The sequence below is a fragment of the Echiichthys vipera genome (genome assembly GCF_963691815.1).
Source record: "Echiichthys vipera genome assembly, chromosome: 13".
NCBI lineage: Eukaryota > Metazoa > Chordata > Actinopteri > Perciformes > Trachinidae > Echiichthys > Echiichthys vipera.
This window is the reverse complement of record NC_139838.1, coordinates 17,340,982-17,363,576: the sequence shown is the minus strand read 5'-3', so window position 1 is coordinate 17,363,576 and position 22,595 is coordinate 17,340,982. Positions and strand designations below refer to the sequence as shown.

The 22,595-nt window shown below is 39.1% G+C and overlaps 1 protein-coding gene across 1 annotated transcript; it reads right to left on the bottom strand.

Annotated features, from left to right (window-relative positions):
* Window positions 1-1,636: 1,636 nt before the first annotated feature.
* On the bottom strand, window positions 1,637-22,388 carry tpd52 (tumor protein D52). Its single transcript, XM_083925183.1, has 6 exons — window positions 22,276-22,388; window positions 10,635-10,762; window positions 9,056-9,204; window positions 8,226-8,327; window positions 5,030-5,078; window positions 1,637-3,692 (listed from the first exon to the last, which is right to left on the bottom strand). Exons 1-6 carry the CDS (start codon window positions 22,292-22,294, stop codon window positions 3,570-3,572), a joined length of 570 nt encoding a protein of 189 aa, XP_083781309.1. The 5' UTR covers window positions 22,295-22,388; the 3' UTR covers window positions 1,637-3,569.
* Window positions 22,389-22,595: the final 207 nt, after the last annotated feature.

Here is a 22,595-nt window from a genome sequence, read left to right as displayed (position 1 = left end):
CGTGTGGCTGGAAGACTCTGGAGGCATCTGGTTTCTAACTGAATAAAGATTTTTTGGCAGCTGTTTGTTAGCCGCTGTCACTGTGTCGTTTCTCATCCCTGACTTCAAAGAACATTTTGCTTAACAACATTTTACACGAAACTCAAAAGTAACTTTTTTTTATGCCTATGGCAAGTTACATTTAAGTTTCTTGTACTTGAATTCTTCATTTTTTTGCCTTTTTATACTTCACTACATTTCAGAGACAAATATTGTTAATTTTTACACCACTACATTTACTTGACAGAATAACTTAACAACCCAAAAGTACATTAAGATGTTAATATGGCCTAACCTCCACAAACTGCTTGCACAGTAATGCATCATTCTGCTGCATATAAGTACTTTAACCTTTGTTACCCCAAGCACATTTAGCTGATAATACATATGTAATAAGTACTTTTTAAGTAAAATATCTGTTTTTCTCACTCCCTCGTCCACTCAGTAACGCTCCCCAAAGTGGTGACCGTTTTTTATCACACTTTATTAAAGATAAATCTCAAAGCCCAGCAGGACATAATTTCAGCCCAATAATGTAATTTATGCCTTAATAAAAGTAGTTCCACCTGTAAAATAAAGACTTTTCATCGGATATTTAACATGAAAAATAGTCTAAATTCTGTTCTTAATTGATTACTTTCCACCCTTCTGAGATACTGTTTTCTTCATTACCTGATGGATTAGCAAAATACTTGAAAACCCCCCACTGGACTACAAGTAACTGACTAAATTCACATGTCTGCTTTTGCCACCACTTTGAACAGGATGTTGGCATTTCTCTACAGGTTTGACTCACTCTTATGTTACTGTATGAAGGTGTTAAAGCCCCTGAAAACTTAAATTCGAATTGTAGTCAAAATTTAGATTTAAAGGACCAGTGTGTAGGATTTAGGGGGTTAAATGTAATACACTTTAGAATTTTGTGTTTAATGACCTGAAGGTAAGAATCACTGTGTTTTAGTTATCTTAGAATAAGCCCTTTATGAGTGTGAAATAACCCACTTTCTAAACTGCCAAAGGATGTTGTGTTTATGCATCGTTCATAGTAAGAAGCAGGACATTTTGTGACTCTTATACCCTCAATATCCTCCTGGAACTTGGCGTCTAGAGAGAGAGAGAGAGCTCTACTAAATATAATTATACAATATTATATAAATATATATATGTATATATATATATATATATACACACACACACACATATATATATATATATACACATACATATACACACACACACACATATATTCATATATATGTACATATATGTATATATATATACATTTTTTTAAATTCACCATTTATAACTATGAGCTAGTTTAGCAGCAGCAAGTCACTCCAGGCAATCTTGTGGATGGAGACAAATAAAACCACCAGGTGTCTTGGCTGCCCTCTTGTGTTCAAATGAGACACTGCAGTTGAATGAGGTTTTGTTTTGTCACATTATTTTACCTTCTTGGGTAAATTCAAATGTGTTTTCCCATAGCAGACACACTAATGTGTTAAAAATGTTTTCCATCAAACACAATGGCATGTTGTGCTTGACGATCAAATTAATTCCCATTTTCGCCCCCTCATTACATAAAGACAGTTAACTCGGAACAAGATTACTTCAGAGGTATTTTTTTTAATTAGAGCACGTCTTCACTCCATGGTTCCTATTAAAGAACAAACATTGTGTGTGTGTGTGTGTGTGACTAAGTACCCTCACGTCTGAGATAAAAGACTGTAATAAATTCTCTCAGTGAACCAGGTCGTGGCTGGAAAGTGATGTTACATGAGGACATCAGATACTTTACTGTTCAAAATCCATTTCCTGTCAACACGGTTGTGTCATAGTCGGTGAAAACAAGATGTTAACAGCAGGAAAGTGTTCTCAAGAAAAAATGGTTGTGATTGAAGAAGATGTAACGCTGATATTACCGTCACACATTTTGGCATTAAGAAAAGCTCTTCGGTTCGTATGAAAGCTGCCTTTTCAGAAAATACTGTATCAAATGCTATCAAAAGAAGCAGATTTCGAACTTTTTGTCTAATATCCTAGAAGCCTAGCAACAGGAATATAGCCATGCTAGCAGCTCCTTGGGTCTAAATGTAACATCAGCATGCTAACGTACTTGAAATAACAATGCCTACACTCTGATGGTAAGCAGGTATAATGTTTACCATGATCACTGTCTTACTTTAGCATGTTAGCATGCTAAAATTTGCAAAAATACCGCTGAGGTTGATGAGGATGTCATAAGTTTTTAGGTATTTTGTCATGAGGCAAAGTATTGGACAATTGTTGGCCTTATGATGGGGCTAGAATGAAAAGTTAAGGCATCTGCAAAGTTGTTACAATTCGTCCTGAGGGGTACGTGAATGTTGGTACCAAATTTCAAATACTTCAGTCTGGACCAAAATAACCCCCCACCGAGGTACGGTAAACTTACTCTTTAAAACCATTATTTTGTATCAGTATCCAAACTAACAGCCAGTGGCGTCTCTTGCCTTGCTTTTATCTGTATTACATGAAGGGGAGAGACTAGGTGTTGCCTCCCAGGCAGAAACAATGAACAAGTGTTTAAATATTGACTCTGGCTCAGAAAGAGACATTTATTTCACTTGCACCTCGGGTCAAGGCTGAACCGCGACTGTGTGTTTGCTTTCCTCTGCTCTGCTGATACGGGCTGTTTTCCTGTAACTACCCGAGCGTGGAGATCATTTTCTGACAGACTCTTAACAATGGGGAGAGGGATGGGTTTTTTTTTTCTCTTAAATATGTTTTGAAACACCAGATTTGGAGTCTGTGACATGTAGAATCAGTAGCTCAGTGCTGTGGGTTAAAGTATACAAAGTGTTGGACCTATATGACACAAAAAGGCATACATTCATATCCTGAACAGTGTTAGACTCATTTGGTTGAGTAGTGTTGTAAAATGAATGTAACAACGAAATGGTAGCTCAGGGTAAACTGTGAATGGCCCCATGAATGGCAGTCAAAATAAGTGCTTATAATAATAATAATAATAATATTAATAATAACTCATTTTTAAAGTATAAATCTCTCTCTAATCAAGTTGCAATATCTCTATATTTGTGCAATTTTCTAAACTCAAACAAACAAAACATGAAACAGTGTTAATTTGATACCGAAAAAATAAACTCGGAGCATGTTTGGCGTGTGAGCGTTATTGGTTAGACAAGGGTGGAGCTTTAAGGAGCGCAAGAGGAAAAGGAAATAAGAAAAGGTAAGTCATACAACAGAGAGGATTTCTCCCACAGCGAGCCAGAATGGACTCAAATATATACGATCGACTCAAGACCACATGCCTGCCCTAATCCCGTGCTTTCTGTTTCCACACCAGTTAACAAGTGAACGCACGTGTCAGACAAAAAGACCAGAAAATGAGATCACAAGGAAGGCTGTGGTAAGTCACTTGTTTCCAATAAAGGGAGACTGGCACACAAGAGTTTAGGGGGTGAGCGTTGACGGTCGGGGGGTTAGGGGGTCAAGTGAGGAGGGGCGGGTGGGAGGTCAGGCAGGTCTCAGTTCATTGGCGTCTCCTTGGGGGGCGAGCCTTCAGGCTGACTGAGCAAAGTCTCAGTGGTGGTGCTGCTGCTGTCCTGGTCGTCGGGGTTACTGGTGGATGCCGAAGGACTTATCTTGGTCTGAAAAGGAACAAGCAACAAAATTGAATTATTGACTCCCATGACTCAAGTTAACAAAGTGACTCATACAAACACAAAAACAACCAAATTAAAATGAAAAAGCTACTAAGTTTCACTAAGTAGCTTTTTCCTGAGATCAAGTTTCATATAAAAATGCAGGATTTACTATTAAAAAAAAATAAATCTTAGCCTGTAAAGGTATCTATTTAGAGACATGTAACTTTTGAAAGACGACAATCTTACTATTACTAATGAAAAGTTTAATTTCACAAGCAATAAAAAGCGACGCAAGTTTCCATAAAGCAAATTCAACATAGTTCAAGCTCATAAAAACCTGGTCCGGGGCAGGCTAACTAATGTGACCGGGAAGAGATGATTTAACAACTATGGTGTGCTGCCGTATTACTTGACTTTATCAACCACTATCCGTCAAAAAGATTAAGTTTATAGAAAATCAGCCTACATGAATAATAACTTACACAATGAAAAGATATAGACCTACGCAATTTTAATTATATGGTATGTGACATCAAATGTTACATTAAATAAGTCTCAATCTAAATGAGCCCGATCGAATGACAATAGCTAAATAAATAATACTGAAAATGTAGTGTTTAAATCAGTACGCCTCTGTCCTCTATTTTTCAGAGAAGAAAAAATCAGTTTTGCACATTTGCATGTTTGAAATGTTTGGGTTAATAGCCTCCATTTAAAACCATGTCAAAAAAGTAATGGATGAATTTTTTTTTTAATGAATTAAAAAGGAAACCGTCCCAGTGAATTGCAACAACTGTGGACTGATGGGTGATCATAATCATCTCTTACACCGTCATCCTCACTGTTGACAAGAAGCGCTACATTTTGTTTTATACATTTTTATAGGAAAGTTTTTCTGTCATCCACTGTAACTTCAACTTGAGTTTATTCATCATTTTAGTATAGAGCGTCAGATTGGATTACCAAACGCACCCTAAATAATCTTCAGAGTCAGTTTTTGCAAGAAGCATCCGGAGTGTTTCTCCAATGTTGTAGCCACTTCAGTGACACACCAGTGACATTTCCTGTACACATTCTGGGTGGATCTGTAAAGATCGAGACGAGTTGAAACTTGCATCTACTTGCAGAGCGGGTCTGCAACATTCTCAAACTGTTTCATTGCATTGCGAATCATTGGTCTGAACTGGGCTTAAGTCCTAATAATTATTAATTCCAAGGTCAGATGAGCGGTTCTAGCCAAGCCCACAGTCCTGGGCTAAAACACGTGGCCTTAAACATTTTGTACATGGTTTACAGTATGTCTGAAAATATGGCCACAAGTCCAGTTTTTAATCAGTTACCTTCAGAGTCTCCACTTTCTCCTCAAATGACTTGAAAGTCGGTGCATTCCTGTGAAAGGAAAAGACATAAAACAAGATCACAGACCGACCTGCAGTATTTGACCACATCTGACATGCTTACATACTCGACAAGTTTGGGAAAGTGGAGATGCAATTAAATTTAATTCAATTTTATTTATAGTGCCAAATCATAAGAAAAGTTATCTCAGGACACTTTAGAGACTAGGTATAGACCACACACTATGACTTATGATTTACATAGACCCAACAATTCCCCCGTAGAGTACAACAAGTCGCCCCTTCAGAAGGATGACGGATATAACTGTGATCGCAGACAGACAATACAGGATTTTAAAGTGACCTCTTTCTTTTCTGTTCGACTGAAAAGGTGCTGATTTCCATTAAAACATAACCAAGAGAGTGCAGAATGAAGAGGAGGAGAGGAACAGTCAACACATTCCTCTAAAATATCAAATTAGTATCTTTTAGAAAAGTTGTGTTTGACTTTGAACCCATCTAGGCAGACTTTTAAGAAAATACTCTGATTTACAGAGTGATGCAGAAACAGATGGATGCTCATGTTTTGTGATATTTTTGTTGGATACAGGTCAGAATGTTTTGCACGAATGGAATACATTTTATGTTTTTATCTCAAAGAGTTGAAACTGCATTTTCTTGAAAAAATATGAAACATGGAGAGATTTGTTAATTTTGGATACTGTATTTTGTACCTACATCTCCAGTAATGAAAATATAATAATAAATAGTAATAAATGTAATGCAAGTATAAATGCATAAAATAAAATAAATTAATAGATAAATACATACAGCCTTAACCTCACACCTCCAGGCCTACACCCATTATAGACTGTACAATAAATTTCAATAATATTATTAAATATTATTTTCATTTCCCTGTTATACAGTCTATGCCTACACGTCATCAAACTCGCACAGATCTGCAGAAACTGAGTGCAAAATTTGGTTAGAAACTGGCAGAGAGACCCACTGGTGTGTGATTATACTTCAAACCAGTGAAGTACATAGGACACAACGTATTTCTACATTTCTGAATGTGGGGAATTCACAGCTAACAAATGCTGCATCAGGTTGCAAATATGCCATTATCTCCATATTTTTGACAACATATTTGCTAGACCTGTGTCAGTTTGATGAAACTGAGGTCTGTCTGAACCAGATTAGATAAGCTGCAGCTTCTCTGGTGGCTGATAGAGAAGCTCTTAGCGGTGGTCGCTCTTGGCAGCCTCGAGGTACACACACTTTTTGGTACCTTTTTTAATACAATCCACAGCATGAAAATACAGAACTAAAGCCAAGCATGTTTCTCTTTTCTCCACAAACATGCTGCTTTTTCCTCTTTCATATTTTATTTATCACTTGTGCCACCAACACAAACTTCCCCTTACCTCATGACAGGCATACTAGCTGAGTGTTGTAATGAGCGCATGCTATCCGACAGCATTATGGAGAAGAAAGGGGGTATTAGTGGTCATCTCAGCATAAGGCAGACAGTTTTACACTGACAGAACAAAGAGAGAAATACAGCCACAAACACAACATACAATACCAGCCCTCATTTCTTTTAATATATGTTCAATCAGCGAGAATTCTAAGAACATGGATCCTATAAATCCTGCTTTATCCCATTAAGATTCGACACAGCGGGAGCATGTTAATCCTTTGTATTATGGGGTAATATCTTGTAATCAAACCCACACGCATTCACACACTTTAGCCCCACTCTTCACCACCCCACCCCCATACCAGCTCTGTGTTGAGGCTCACCCGTGAGGCCGCATTTCTCTGCACACTGGTGCTTTGAGGGGCCTAATAATCTTGTTTGCAGCTCAGTAATCCAGAGAGAAGAAGGACGACAGGGAAGAAGACGGATTAGGATCTGAGGGGGGTCAACTTGAGCTATTTCTTAAAAAGAACAGTCTGTTTCTGGATTTTGTAAGCCTTGTTTAATGAAAATAATACCAATAATGTATAAATAGATGTTAGAGGATGCACTTTGAAAGGAGCAATTAGATCTATGGCTCACATAATGTTTCCGGAGAAGGTAAGGATGATCGCTGGTAACTGAAATGTGAGAGGTCATATAAAGATTTTAAGTAGTAAAAATATATTATTAATTGTTAAGAAAAAGGAAAAGAAAATTTAAAAAGTTAATATTTCAATACTTTTTGATACTGCGTGTTTAAAATGATACAATCTTTGTTAATTATACATCAAATAGAATCGAAAGTACCGAAGCTATGAATAAATAAAACAATCTACAATCACATTTTTAGCCCCAGGCAGCACAGATAAAACAAGAGGAAAGTAAACCTGCTGGTCCTGTTTATAAGAGAGGCAACATTAGAGAAAAAAACAAAAAAAAAATGCTTAAAGCAATTATTATGACATAATTATGGTGTAGATCGTAGATAGGTAGAGAAAACATTTGAGAATAGTAATAATAATGTGAATAACTATTAACATCATTACAAAAAAATCCTCTTTCGTGTGCCTGGGACTTATGTTTTAAGTATCAAAGTATGTTTAAAATTCTGGTATTTTGACAACCTTACCTAATGACATCACCATATGGGACCAATAACTGTGTACGCAAACACGTTATTACCACGACACGTATATACGTATGAGTGGCTGTAGTTTAAACAGTAGAATTTGGTGAATTACATGCAGAAAATATGTAAAAAGTGTGTTTTTGCAAAACGAAAAAGACAACAGGATGGAAAGAAGGAAACTGGAAATATTCAGGGACTAAATCTCCCAGCCCACCTAACTAGCATTTTCAGATCTCTGCTTGCTCTGTGGAACAAAGGATAATGTGTTCTCTCTTTTAGTGATTCACAAAGTATAATTTATTCTCAAAGTCACATCCTCGAAGCAATTTCAGTCAAAAGCAACTGGACTTGGTTATTTGTCTAGGAAGACGTTTCACCTCTCATCCAAGAGGCTTCATCAGTTCATGTACGCATCTGACCAGGCTGGTCGTACATGATGCGTACATGAACCAATGAAGGTTCTTGGATGAGAGGTGAAACGTCTTCCTAGACAAATATCCAGTTGCTTTTGACTGAAATTGCTTTGAGGATAACGATGACCTGGATAAATGAGAACATTCACAGGCTCTCAAAGTCACATCGACGTCTCCTGTCTGACCCACCTGACATCCTCAAGCTTCCGGGTGATGGCCGAGCCCACGTTAGAGAATGCTGCCGTGGCCTTCAGACCCGCCTGCGACAGTGTTTCAGATGTCCTCCTATAGCTGAAAGAGAGGAGAGGAGAGAGTGAGCGAGTGAAGGGGAAGTGAATGGGAGCAAAGAGAGAAGATATGAAAGTGATGAAAAGAGACGGAGAGATCAAAGACTGAAGAGAGAACATCAAGGCCGAGAACTAAACTTCAATGTCTTTTTCATTTTAACACGCCTGAAAGCATCGATGCTGCTCATTTCCTATAATAATCAAAACCATCTAACAGTTTCCCATGTGCTGCAGGCAGCTTGTCAACAGCACTGACATCTTTTTCCCTCATTGTCCAGTGGAGAAAGAGACTTCACTCAATAATACTGCAGGTTTTCAAGGCATTCAGTACAGAAAAACACAAAATAATATCAAACAAGCAGCAGATGCAAATGTTGGAGAAGTGGTGGAAAAAGGGGTGTGAGAAAATATCGATACGTTTGAGAATCGCAATATTATGTTTTGTGACACTGTATCCAGTTTTCCCAATATATTGGCTTCCTTACAGTACCGCAATATACTGCACTATATAAAACCCTAACCCCTGTATCATGACATGTTTTGTATCACCAGATTCACCAATGTACAGCCCTAGTGGTTAAGAAAGTATCAAACGTATAATTGCCTACAATCAAGAGGCAAAAGCTTGAGAGGCAAAGATGTCATAACGAGGAACTTTGCACCAAGGTAGATAAAGTGCGGTCTTCGGTCAAACGTCAGCATACTGTGGTGGTGGTGGTGGGGGGGACTTACGCGGTAGAGGTAGTGACCTCCTGCCAGGTTTTGGTGAAGTTCTGTTTCAGCTCATTGAGAGGTGTGATGCCCAGCTTCCTCTTAATGTCCGCCAACTGCTTGTCTTTGGCTGCCAGCACCTGTGACAGAGTCTGGATCTCATCCTCAACCTGCACGCACACACGCACGCACCGAACGCACGCACACGCACACACACACACACACAAAAACAGACACATCGAGAAATATGTCAATTTTGTTTCTGTTTTTTGAGGTTTTAAATGTAGATTGTCTTGTCGGACAATACATTAATTCAACTGAAGGACCAAATGCAGGTTCTGTATGAAATTGCATACTATGCATTACATGCGCAATATGCATACGATGGTTCAATTTACTTTTTTTGTATAAATAAACAGGGGTATGTATCTTTTCAGACACACTGAGCTATAATTACCACGTCACTTCCTGAGAGTCATAACCATGGTAACCCGTGCCAACCTCAGCATTACGGGCATCGCCATTTAATGCCTAAATTACTGGAGAAGGTAAGCAACTAGTCCATCAGTCGCAGGTGACAAAATCCCAGATTACTGATATTTAGAAATGTAAATTGCAGCTTATTGATGTTACAGAGCAGCCTTTGTCTCTGTCAGTTGGTCTGTTCTGATCGTTGCTGTCACTACCACATTGCATTGTCAGATACTTTAGTCTCCATGGTGTCTAGTGTTTGCATACTGTAATAATTCACCGGAAATAATATGCAATTCACACACCATTGGTTTCCTACGAAGGCTTCAGGCAAATTAAAAATTTGCACATAATATTTTAGCGTACTAAACAGCAGTTAGTATGGAATTTTGGACGCAACCACAGACAGTAAAGGTGGACGATAATGTTATGTGTATTTCATGCAACAATTGGTCGATTAAATAATCAATCAATGGAAAACTAATCTGCAACTATTTGGATACTCGTTTAAGTCATTCAACAGTGAATATCTTATATAAACCATGATGTTGGAAGCGGAAAAAGTCCATTTCATAGACCAAACGATCGATTAATCAAGAAGCACCAAGTTAGTTTGTACCCCACTGCCATTTCTACATGTAAAGTAAAGGGAAGCTGCCACAAAGTGTCTTAAAGGCACTGCTCTGGTTCTATAATGGTTAAATTTACTTTTTTAGAAACAGCCAACTAACACAACCATTTGTTCCTTAGTTGATGAATCACAACAAACTAGATGCTCCATTTTATGTTTCATACCAATACACTCATGGAGCTGCTGTGAATATTGGCTTTCATTGGCATTACAAATCAAACATCTAAGGCACGATAAGTGGTTGGATCAACTAAACAGTCCGTAAATGAGCACCTTGTTTCTATGAAAGGCTGCTATGTGAACACAGCCCGTCTCTTTTCATTTCAAACAAGGCCGTTTGAAATGAAAAGACACTCAAAGCATACATTACACATGTACGAGGTAAGGCCCGACTCAAAAACAGCAATCAAAGTGGTATTCATTGTTTGCAAGATCAGGTCCATAACCTGATGTTGACTCCCTGAACCAGGACCTGTTCAATCCCTGCTCTCTCCTGACCTTGACCAACTCTTCTTGCAGCTCCTGCCGCTCCTCCTCTGTCATGGCGGGGGGAAGGGGAGAGGGCCCGACAGACGTCACTGCATCTTCTCCCACCTCTGGGATTGAGTCTGGATGCTGCTGGGAACCTGGAAGGTAAAAAAAAAAAATGTTAGAGCTGTAGAATTTTTCTAGTCTCATGTTTTAAAAAGAGAACCCCAAGTTTGCTGTGTGGCAAATAGGTGGTACGGGAGGGGAGGCTGATGTTGGTTGTCAAACTCAGCTCAAGCTCAGTTGTCATGTTGTTCCTCTGGAGGGTGAGGGAAGATATCAAAGAGTAGAATGAAAATCAAGGGTGCTAAAAGATGCTGTTTGATGATAGGTAGTAGCCAAGAGGGAAAACCTTGTATTCCTACTGTACAGTTTCACAAAACAACTTCTCATCTTCATATTTTTTACCCGACACATACAGTGAACATGCTCATCTTTGATGTTGTCATCTCTGACAGAGCTGTGGCCAGTAGGAGCAGCAGTGCATCAATATTACAAGGAATTTTCTAGATGGAGACATCCTGGGCTCGGGCAGCGTGAGAGAACAGAGCAAAGGAATTAAGATCTGTCAGTCAAAAGGACAACGGCGGGTGAGGATGTACCGAGCCAGAACTGACCTGGAATAAGTCAACTTCATTTCATCATATTTAAAGGATTCAGAGTAAACTTAAAAATATAAAAACAAAGTAAAAATAGGATGTAAAAAAAAAAAAAAAAAAGAAGAAGCAAAAAAGTTGAACAAAATAATGTGGGGGAAGGATACAAAAAAGGAACTGCTAAAGAAAGACACTTGAGACTCTACTGTGCCATTACCTCAGCAGGGGTAAAAGCCAACTGAAGTACGGACGGAGAAGAGGCCAAAATAGAGAGTAGCTTCATTAAAGGCATTGTAAATCTCATTTAACTTCTGAACCCAAAGGCATCATTGTACTCACAAGAAAATATGTTTGGCCTGGAACAATGCCCCTCGTAAATAAACAAGGAAGCTAAATAGAATTTTTGAATTTGCCAATTACCCATTAATGAAAGAGAGAATCTTCTTCTACATGTGTTGTTGTTGTTGTTGTTGTTGTCATCCTATTCAGAAAACAAAATGGAATGTTGTCATAGAAAAGATCAACATTTCTGGATATATGCTTATTTCACTTTCTATGCCGAGAGTAAGATGAGAAGATTGATACCAATTTCCATAAACTATAAACCTAACACAGGCAGCTGGTTAGCTTAACAAAACTCTGGCAGTATCTGGAATTGCTAGGTTCTTGTGATTTTGGCACCCTTTCATGTCGCAGTGCTGTGCCAAAAACTCAAACAAAAACACTTTAAAACTATTGCACTAGAGACAGAATGTTTACCACAATCATATGAAAGACAAAATATATACTCCCACGAAGACCAGAATGGAATTTCCTACCAACTGTCTGGATAGTTGCTCATGAAGTAACAGCATTTCTCAGCCTTCCAATCACAGTGTTAACGTTAGCCCAAGACTGGACAGTGCCATTACTTGCTCTAACATTAAATGGACACCATGGGAATACAAAGTGCCAGTTAGATATGTCTCAAGTGAAAATAGTTATACGTCAAAAGAGGCACGAGATCTAAACTAAAAATCAGTAAATCATTTTAGAGGAAATAGAGGCGGGCTTTACAGTAATTAAGTGAGTGTAATTTGTCTTTTGAGCTATCAAGCCTGAAACAACCCCCACTGTTTCACTGAAGCGCTACACTTCATCTGCCCTCAAGCTCTTTCCTACTCATATCTCTTTTTTTACATCTTTCATTTGCCCACTCCTCCTATGAATGAGAATGCAGCAGTGCCATTTACACACACAAACGCTTACAGTAACTTACAGTAAGTTGTGTAATGGATACACACACAAGTTCCCCATAGTCACCAAAAGGACAAATCTCCCTCCTTAATAAATAGTACTTTTTATTTTGATGACCTCCTGCTTTTTTTCTAAGATTATGGTGAACAGGGCAGCTGAGTGGTTAGAGCAGTCGCGCCATGTAAAGAGGCTAAAGGTCCTCGACTCCGACCTGCAGCCTTTGCTGCATGTCACCCCCCCCCCCCCCATGTCTCTCACCCCATTTCCTGTCCGTCCTACCTATTAAAAGGCTTGAAAACTGCCAAAAAAATAATCTTTACAAAAAAAGAAAAGATTTTGGTGAACATCAACCTCCTCGCGTTGAGGAGAATAGGTTCTCTAGGCTGACACCTACCTGCTGCTTACAGTTTTGTAATACATTTCTGCAGGCAGCAATGTGAGATCTGTATGTGTGAGTGCAGAGGCAGCTGTTCAGTGAATGTATGCCTTGGAGGTGTGTTTCCATTAGAAGGTGCTGAGAGAGAAACAACAGACGCAAAGTTTGGCTTGCTTTTCCAAACTGAATATATTCACATTCGTGCCCCACCCCTCTACTTTAGCTCATTTCCTAGGCTAGCACGCTCTGCTCGATGACCATCTAACTGTCAGTAGCTGTCAGATTCAAAATTACTAATTAGAAAAGTAAACCTGAAGAATGCCTGAAAAAACAGACCTGACAAACTGCCAGTGTAATCATCTTTTCTTTTGTGATAATGAGTCACAGGCAAAGCTCTATAATGGTTTAGGTCCACTAAATTAATGTAGCCTTTTTAAGTGTGATTAAGCCACTACATTTTTTAATATAGACTGATATCCTAGAACCCACCTACATTGTTAAAGAGACAATGGAGCAAAGTGTTGAGACACTCAGCCATTGTACATCAGCTGCCACCAACATACCGTACAATATAATCTTGATTTAATCAACATATCATATTACACCACTGATAATATGTGGTTTCTAATCCCTACATTTCTACAAAATGAATGACAGTTACAATAAAAGACAGTACATCAATACTGTCAACATCTTCCTGGCACAAAACAGTGTTAAAGAGGAGCAGACCGGTGTGAGCTTCGATGCAAATCTATAAACACGTCACACAACTCTTTTCCAAAACACCAAATACCCAAAAGTTACGGCCAACTTGTTATCCATAAATACTATGTGATGGAAGTAATTTCACCATCCTGTGTTTTGAAAAATTAGTAAAACAACAAAAAAAAAATTGCCTAGAAATCTGAATAGAAAATGACACATAGACCTACACACACATCCATACACACACACACCCTCCGCCCGGCCTCTCCCTTTCCTCCTTGTGATTACCTTTGGTTGTGACAGCTGGCGAGCTGGGCGGTGTGTCGCTGTAGGCCGGGGAGAGGTAGAGGTAGCTGGCGTTGACTCCTTGTTCAAAGTCAAATGGAGAGTGGTATTCCTCCAGGGGCTCCATGTTTATATCTTGTAGTGTGTTTTTGGTCACCACCGCCACCACCACCACTACTACTACCTTAGCAAAGCCAGCCGAGTGCTGATTGTCTGCATGTGATCCAGGCGCGTGCTGGCTCTGTGCCTCCTTGTTTACAGCGTCCTGGACTCTTCTGGTGTGTGTGTGTGTGTGTGTGTGTGTGTGTGTGTGTGTGTGTGTGTGTGTGTGTGTGTGTGTGCCAGAGCGACACAATATCCAAGTGTGTGTGTATGTGGGAAGTAGGCTTTCAGGTAGTCAGAGTGAGAGTACAGTGAAGCTGGATATCCATTTGCTGTTTCGGCAGCATGGCAAGGCGTTGTGAACCCTCTGATCCTTTCTCGCTGTTAATAAGTTACCTGTCCCATCAAGCAGCTGTTACACACACACACACAAACACACCCTGCAGTCCACACACACACACACACACACACACACACACCCTCCCTCTTCCTCGCCACCATAATCCGAAAGGTCAATTCTCAATCCATCCTTTTGCGAAATCAGTGCCGTTTTCAGATGCTGGCCACTGTTAGCAGAGCTAGTGCTGGCCTGATGTGATATTGCGTGACACTCCGGTTTCAATACTCTTAGGTCTCTCTATCAATTCCCTCCCTCACTTTCCATCATCATCCAAGGAGGAAATAAAAGAGGTCCCATTTGTGTGGGCCGGTCACATGATTTGGGGGAGGGGGGCGCGGCATTAGATGAAAAGCATAATCTGCAGTGTCCCAGATTACAGTGAAGCGCTAATCCAGAGTGTAATGCTAGTCAGCTAGAACGGAGGGGAGAGGATGCCAGAGGCTACACTTGGTATTGTGTGTGTGTGTGTGTGTGTACTTGAGGAAAAGTGCTCTATGTGTGGTATAGAGAGCATGTACATGTACAATTGTCACTGTGTGTTTATACTAGGGCTGCGACTAATGATTATTTTCATCGTCAATCGCATTATTTTCTCAATAAATCGCTTGGCACATTAAAGAAACTAATATAAATATTTGGGAAGCTGGAGCCGGTGAAATTCTGGCATTTTTCCTTAAAAAAACACTTAACTTTAATCCATTTTAAAAATAGCTACCCCTTAATTTTCTGTTGACGGACTTATCACAAGAACACAGTATATAAACAACAAACAGCATAAAGCATCACTCAAAAAAAAGAACCACAAATTCTGAAAATAGTACTCCATGTCATGTCACACTAATGGCTTTACAGGAGAGATATGAGGCAGCAATGGAAGCTACAGGAAGAGAGGAAATATGCAAGAATAGGTCATGTCTCATTTCATTCAAAAACATTCAAGGAGTGTCAATAGACAGCAAGGGTGTGCTGATACTCTCAAGGCTGCAGAGCAGAAGAAAAGCAGCCTGTTGACATTCCAGCACTAATTTTATTGGCTGTAGATGCTACTTGTCATCATGAAGATGAAATAAAGTAGTCGGAAAGTGAAAGTGCAGTGAATCTGTATGAAATCAAGACTCTTAAGTTCCTAGTAGGAAGCACAACTAAAATTCAAACGCAAATTTGAAGATTATTCTGCGATACCTTCGGACAAAGCACCTATAGTTGCCAGAATCCAGACAGAAGTTTGCTCTGTTTGAAAACTAACTGCTCAAGTGAAAAGGATAGAAAAGACAGCAAAGCAAGCACCCACAGAGTTAGGGTCAACAAAGTCAGTCATCCATGGTACTGCATTTGACAAAACAAAACAAAAAGCTACAGGTCTGACCAAGATTGCATGGTCTTCTCCAGGAAATGCTTCACATTAGGAGAGAAAGAGGGGGTGCCTTCTTGGAATTATTGAAGCACTGGGGAACAAATTCCACAATCAACCGTGTCAAAGTGAGGAGGACGAAGTTTTCAGTGTTTAAAGGCATATGTGCTGTAAAATATATGAAGGGTTGACATGTTTCAGGATGATAGAAGTGATGATGTTCTGTACAATCCAGATCACTTGAGTCATGCAAGGCTAACTACTGTAACTCTGTTGTGCCCTGCTCTACAGAGTCAGGCTTCTTTGTACTGTGCTTCCATTCTGCACGGTCACGCAAGGAAGTGCTGCACATGGTCACTAATCGCAAACTATCAAGTATAGTACACATATACTAAAATAGACCCACGTCAAGGACAATGTATCGTTCCCATCGTCTTTCCTCTCTTGCTCCTCAGATCTTTAGACTTTTAAAAATAAGATTTATTTATGGGCTCTTTTATTTCCAATTACAGCCGAAGAGTGACAGGAAAGGGGTGAGACAAAGAGAGCAGCAAATGGCTGCAGGACAGCTTCACACCAAGGCCGCTGGACTGAGCTTATGTGGGCTCTACCCAGTGAGCTAGAGGCAACCTGGGTCTTTGGACTTTTGATCCATTTTTGATAAGAAGCAACCATATTGTGCATCAGTATTGCTACTGGAAGTCTCACATAGACATATTCAACTAAACCAAGTACACATGTAGCCATGCTTTCCCTCCTATTGCATCCAGAAACCCCCTTTTCACAGTAGAAAGACAAATGTGTTTACTGTAATAGTGAGAAAGATTTGATGCAAAATAATATAATGGCAAATGGGTGGCTTTTATCTGTTTCTGCAAATGAACACTGATTATTAAAGGTCCCATAATACTCTAATTTTCAGATTCATACTTGTATTTTCTGTTTCTATGTAAACATGTTTCACGTCTTATGTCCCAAAACACAATATTTTTCTCATACTGTCCTGCATTCACCCCTGAAATGCACGGTTTTGGCCTCCTAAAAAGCCAGGTCTACTCTGATTGGTCAGAATTCCCGGGTCTTCAGCATCTGCGCTCCTTGTTAACTTCCTGTCAGCTGAAACTTGGACACATCTAGAACGTTTATGTTTACATCTTTGAAATGGTCCATAATGTAGTGACATCACATCCGTACAGAAGTCCTGACGGCTCGTTTAAAGACAGTTCTTCTTTATGATCAAACTAGACATGGAAATCTCTAATACCCGACATCCACTCTGTGGCCCTCCTGACCAGTACATTTACTTATTCATAAGCAACACTTGGCCCATGTGATATTTGTTATAAAGAAAACAGCTGGTAAGATTGAATGAGATAAATGGTTAAATATTCTGAATAAAAAATCCATCAAAATCTCTCTCTCTCTCTTTTTTTTTTAAACAAAACAGATAATATCACTGAAAACAACCCATGGCAGTGGCAACAACCCATCCAGACTGTAACCATGAGCAAACTGCCATTTTCAAGTGGTTAATGAAGCACCGCATGAGATACATTACCTTACTATTCATGGCATACCCTATCACATGATTAGCCTAAAACAAGAATCATGAGACATGGATGGCTGGGGATGCAGTGAAAAAGTTCACATGACATGTGCATCATGGGAAAGCAGTAAAATGGGGTGTCTACCACAATATTACCATACTGTGCAAAAATAGAATCAGCATTCTGTCATTTTATAAACTTCGAGTAATTTCTATGTATTTACAGTATGAGTGGTGATTGCTGCACCAAAATTCTGTTACATTGCACTGACACTAAAGTTTCGTATCTTATCTAAATTCCCTGTATTTATAATACAGTAGGAAGGATTGTTTTAATCTCTCAGTCAGGTGCATGTTCAAGACACTACCACCAGTTACTATTCATATTTAATTAAATTTCAAAAAAGACATTAAAGTTACGTTTTACCCAATTGTGTCTTAGAAATTTGCACCATGTGCTTTAGATTTTGACTGCCTCGTTTCTAAAAGATTTCCTTAAAAAAACATCTGAGTTAAGAGGGAAATCACTCAAAAACTGTCTACAGTGATGTGCAACAGGCAACATACAGGGATGTATAAAAGGAGGCAGAAAGTCCACTCTGTCAAGTCAGTAGCAGCCAGTAGCAGCCCAGTATTTGTAGGTCTCAATTATCTAGTGCATGGGTGTCAAACTGATCCAGTAAAGGGCCGTGTGGCTGCAGGTTTTCATTCCAACCAATCAAAAACACACCTGGTCCAACAAATCAACTGTGTGAAGACAGTTCAGGTGATTGGGTAAGTCGAGTCAGGTGTGTTCTTGCTGGGTTGGAATGAAAACCTGCAGCCACAGAGGCCCTTTACTGGATCGGTTTGACACCCATGATCTAGTGCATCCATGAAAAAATGTGAGTTTAAAGAGGGACTAAATGGCAATTTAAATCTTAGGTGAAGTGTTTTAGGATTGATAATTTATACACCCACAAGGCTCCATTTGACAGTGAGGCCCAAAGTTTCTCTCTACAGTGTGATGTTGGAAGACACTCTGTCTGATCCCAGAGCTTCCACACAAGTGAGACCTCTACACGGCCAAATCTCACAGGTTAATGAAAAATTCTCCATAAAGAAGAAGTTTTATGACAAGAAATAAAATGGCAAATATTTAACTACCACTGGGTTATAAAAGGTATCTTTAACTCAACTTATCTTGTCATAGATGTCGTGATTTCCATTATTGTCTATCATTGCTGCAGCAAACTGAACATATTGCAGAAGCTTTAAAGGGTGGGAACATTCAGCCAATATCTAAAAAATAGGGAACATTTAAATCATACACCACATTTGCTAACTTTCATTCATGTAACAATCAGCTAAAAGATCAAAGTTTTCAAACAGACAGAGGGATTCCCTTTAATCTTTGAGATGAAATGTGCGAATCTGCTGACATCAGTGAGCCTGTAGTTATGCTGGTTAGACTAGGAGCTTTGAAAATGATATTTTAGTTCAATAATGGCTCACATCAAGCCTTTCAAGAGCTCCCTTTAAAATGACTTATGACAACCGTGACAGGTGTACAGACAGACAGAGATGTCTTTTTGATTAAAACATGGAGGTGGTTTTGTGAAACAAACATTCACCTGCATAGAACATTTTCACATTAGACACCTAAAACGAAGATAAATCAATATTTCCACTTAATTTTTTATCTTGCCAGTATCGTGACAAAACTGTCATATTAAGATATTGTGTATCACACGTCTCATCTCTAAGTGAAAGATTAGTTTACTCTTCCTGAAAATGTACTTGTGGACATGTATTGAAAGTATGATTTTGTTCTAGTGAAACCCATTTCAACTATAAACATATCAGCAGTACATGGTTGGGGGGATGTTATCTGTGACAGACTTCCTCTGAAAGCACCCAGTTGTGCCTCACAGAAATCTAATAAGACAAAAAATGTTGGCCAGTGCTCATGATCAATCTCATAAGACATCCGAGTTGGAAAAACAAGATAGATTGGTAAGCCTGACTGTCTCTTAATTGAACATCTGATGGGGGTCAAGACTGTGAGCTTCTATCAAGGAGGCAAAAAAATACCAGGAATTGGCTACATCCAAATACAAGAGTGGGAGTGAGGTATTCTGGAGCACTTTAGGGGAATAAAACCATAAGGGGAATAGCATAAACACTGGAATAAATTCCTCAGAAAGGTTATGTTTTAGAAATGCATGGGGCTTCAACATGACAGTAAATTAAAAAACAAAACAAAAAAACCCCACCTCAAATGCTTACAAATCAATTTGATTTTCCACAATATATCACATGGCCAAACTTATGGGATGGATTAGTCCCAAAACACAACCTTAAATTCCACTACTCCAAACTCCAGCTACTGCAGAAAAGAAATTCCAACTCAAGCAAAAAAGGACCCAAAGGATCTTAGATTACTACAGGAAAACCCCTTCAACCGCAGGGAAAAGCAAGCAAAAAGAGATGTTTGTTATCATAGACGTCATCTGCAGACACACAATTAGAGGGAAGCAGACTCTACTCCCCTGATAGCTCCTTTGAGAAGCACACTCACCACTCAACAGACCTCTATCCGTCTAAAACCTGCTAACCTTGCTCCTTCTCATCCTGTAATTTGTAATGTGTCACTTGAAATGCTGACTAACGATTGTGAAATCAAGTGGAATGAAGTTATTCTACAAAAATAGATTCATAAGGTGAGATCTGTAATGATATACTGTATGCTTTAAAGTGCCTCCTGAGCAGGTTCAGAGGGACAAGGAAAAACCATAACAAGAACGCAGCTTGTCAACAAAATGAACTTTGTGTGTTGCAATGAGAGTGACTATAAAAAGGAGAACTTGTCAGTTCCTATAATGATATTTAAAGGCATACAATGAGAACAAGGAAGGTTTTTAAATGTACTTCTGCTACATAGGCCATAACAGTTTTCTGTGTATTCAAGTCCTCATGCGCCAACTGAAAGAGCTGCCTAAACTGCTGTTGACTCAGCAGCACTCACACACATTGGAAAAAAAGTATATATGTTAAGGGAAAACCTTGATAGCAAAGCTATGCTACCAAAGAGGAACCATAGTCACAAGACAAGCAGCCAAACAAGTAACCAGCCCCTAAGCATAGTCATTGCTTCAAAATACACTTAGGTGACATAAAGACTAAAAGGATTGTCAGAATCAGTCGGATATCAAAAAGCACACATTGTCAACCAGAAACAGGTTACATATGTCAATATATAACATATGATGTGCCTCTGCCTTTCTTTGTAGTACAATATTTCCCATCTTGAGGCCAAAAAGCACAGATTACAACATGCAGACATCAGGAAATTTCTGGGGTTGAAGTAGCCTAGACTGCGTTTGCTGACAGGAAATTAGATCAGGGATGTGTCTTGTTTACCTTTCATCCCCTTGAGGTAAACAAATAAACCTCTGCAATTTATTTCTTTTCACAATAACTACAAGCTCATGTTATGCACAAATGAAATACATGAAAACACTGTTTTCAATCAGGTAAATTGAGTCTTGAAGTGCAGTAAAACGCACACTCTTGCCTGAGAAGCAGGTACACAAACCTGTAGGGTGGGTAAATGGTGTAGAGGTATGAGAGAGCAGATGGCTGCATAGCAGGAATGGAAATGTCCAGGTAAGTGTAGGACAGTAAAAGGAAGCTGGTAAGTGAAATGCATTCACAGCATACCTTTTGGATTACACTCACCTCCTCTCTTTATATTAAAATACTATGCAGCCCCTTCCGATGGGTGTGCTTAGGCCTGTTTGACTCTAAACCTCACGGCCTTCCAACATGGACTGATAGAAATGTGCTACAAACATCAGACAGGCTGGCTTGACTAGACCAGGCATAATGGGGGAATTTAAAAAAACATGTAATAAGCTGTCAAACAGGTATAACCTACTTGCAAAGGTTTAAGATCTCCTCCACACATGTATTAAAAAATATACAAATAGTCTTCTGCGAACAATAATGTGTGTGTGATGTGTTGTTTTGCAAAAAGAAGTATAATCTCCACATTCAAATCCTTAAAAAAGGCATCTGCTGCTTCTACCTCATTAAATATTCCAGACTCTATGAACATGCAAATTCTGTTAATGTCTAAAGTTTTCTTCTAGACTCAAGGTCTCCAACTACACTGCAAGTCCATTCTCGGTGTGTGTGCAGTGACGGCTTTAAGTTTCTACACCACACTTATATTACTTATTCAGTTTATACTTATAGGTTGTATAAGTATAAACTGAATATTGTACCCAGATTGACTTCCATACTAGTTGTGATTTCAGAAATCATACCCACTCGCCCCCTTAAAATCTGATTTTCAATGAGCACAGAATTTTTCTGCTTTATCCAGATTAATGTGAAAACAGCCGACAAATGTCAAACTTCATCATTCTACACAATGAAGCTCAAACATCCAACAGGAGGAACAAGAAGAAAAACTTACTTTTGAGTTGAAGGGGGCTTTAAGTTCTGAATTATAACATTAGAACAGTATTTTTTCACCAAATCTAAAAACAACCCCACCTCATCAAGTGTTAAATTTAATCAACTCTAAGCCAAACCTACCTTCCACTGCCTGTCAGACTTTTGGTACAATTGTTGTTTACTTAGATATAAACTCCCTCGTTTGGATTTGACTGAAGTAACGTTAACGTTGACTCATCGTCTGGGTACACGTTGAAACAAATGCTGTGTAATATTCTACTTCCGTGATATTTTTGGCAAATGTATGCACTCAAACGGTGTATCCGAAAGATTTATTTTCTAAAAATAAATAAAAAAACAAAAAGTCTCAACGTTGTTATCCCTATTACACAAAATGCATTTCTTGAGTTTGAAAAGTAGCATATGTTCTCAACGGACAACCGTTAACTTTGACGTCAGTAACTGCGCAAAGTTAGCAAACGTTTCTAACTTTCATGTGAGTCAAAAGTAGTTTGAAAACATGTTCCGTTGACAGCACAGTCACTGAAAGACACTTCAGAAAGTCAATTACCTTTCTCTGCATCCTCCATTGTGCGGCTGAGCGTTATTTCTGGTCGTTTTTGTGTCCAGAGTCTGCAGGTTGTTCGCTTGGCTGCTGCAGATCTTCCTGCTCTCTCTCTCGTGTTGCCAGGCAGCTCGACGTGCGGGGTGGGGTTCACGGTGACGTCAGCACGCACCAGTGTAAACAGAGGCGAGCACGTGGATCAAGTTTTACACCATCAACAAGGCCGAACTGCATGACAACGACACGTCATTATATCATATATACTTTATTTTTTTTATTTTTACAATAATCACAATCCAAACTTAAACATACATGTGTGATATAGT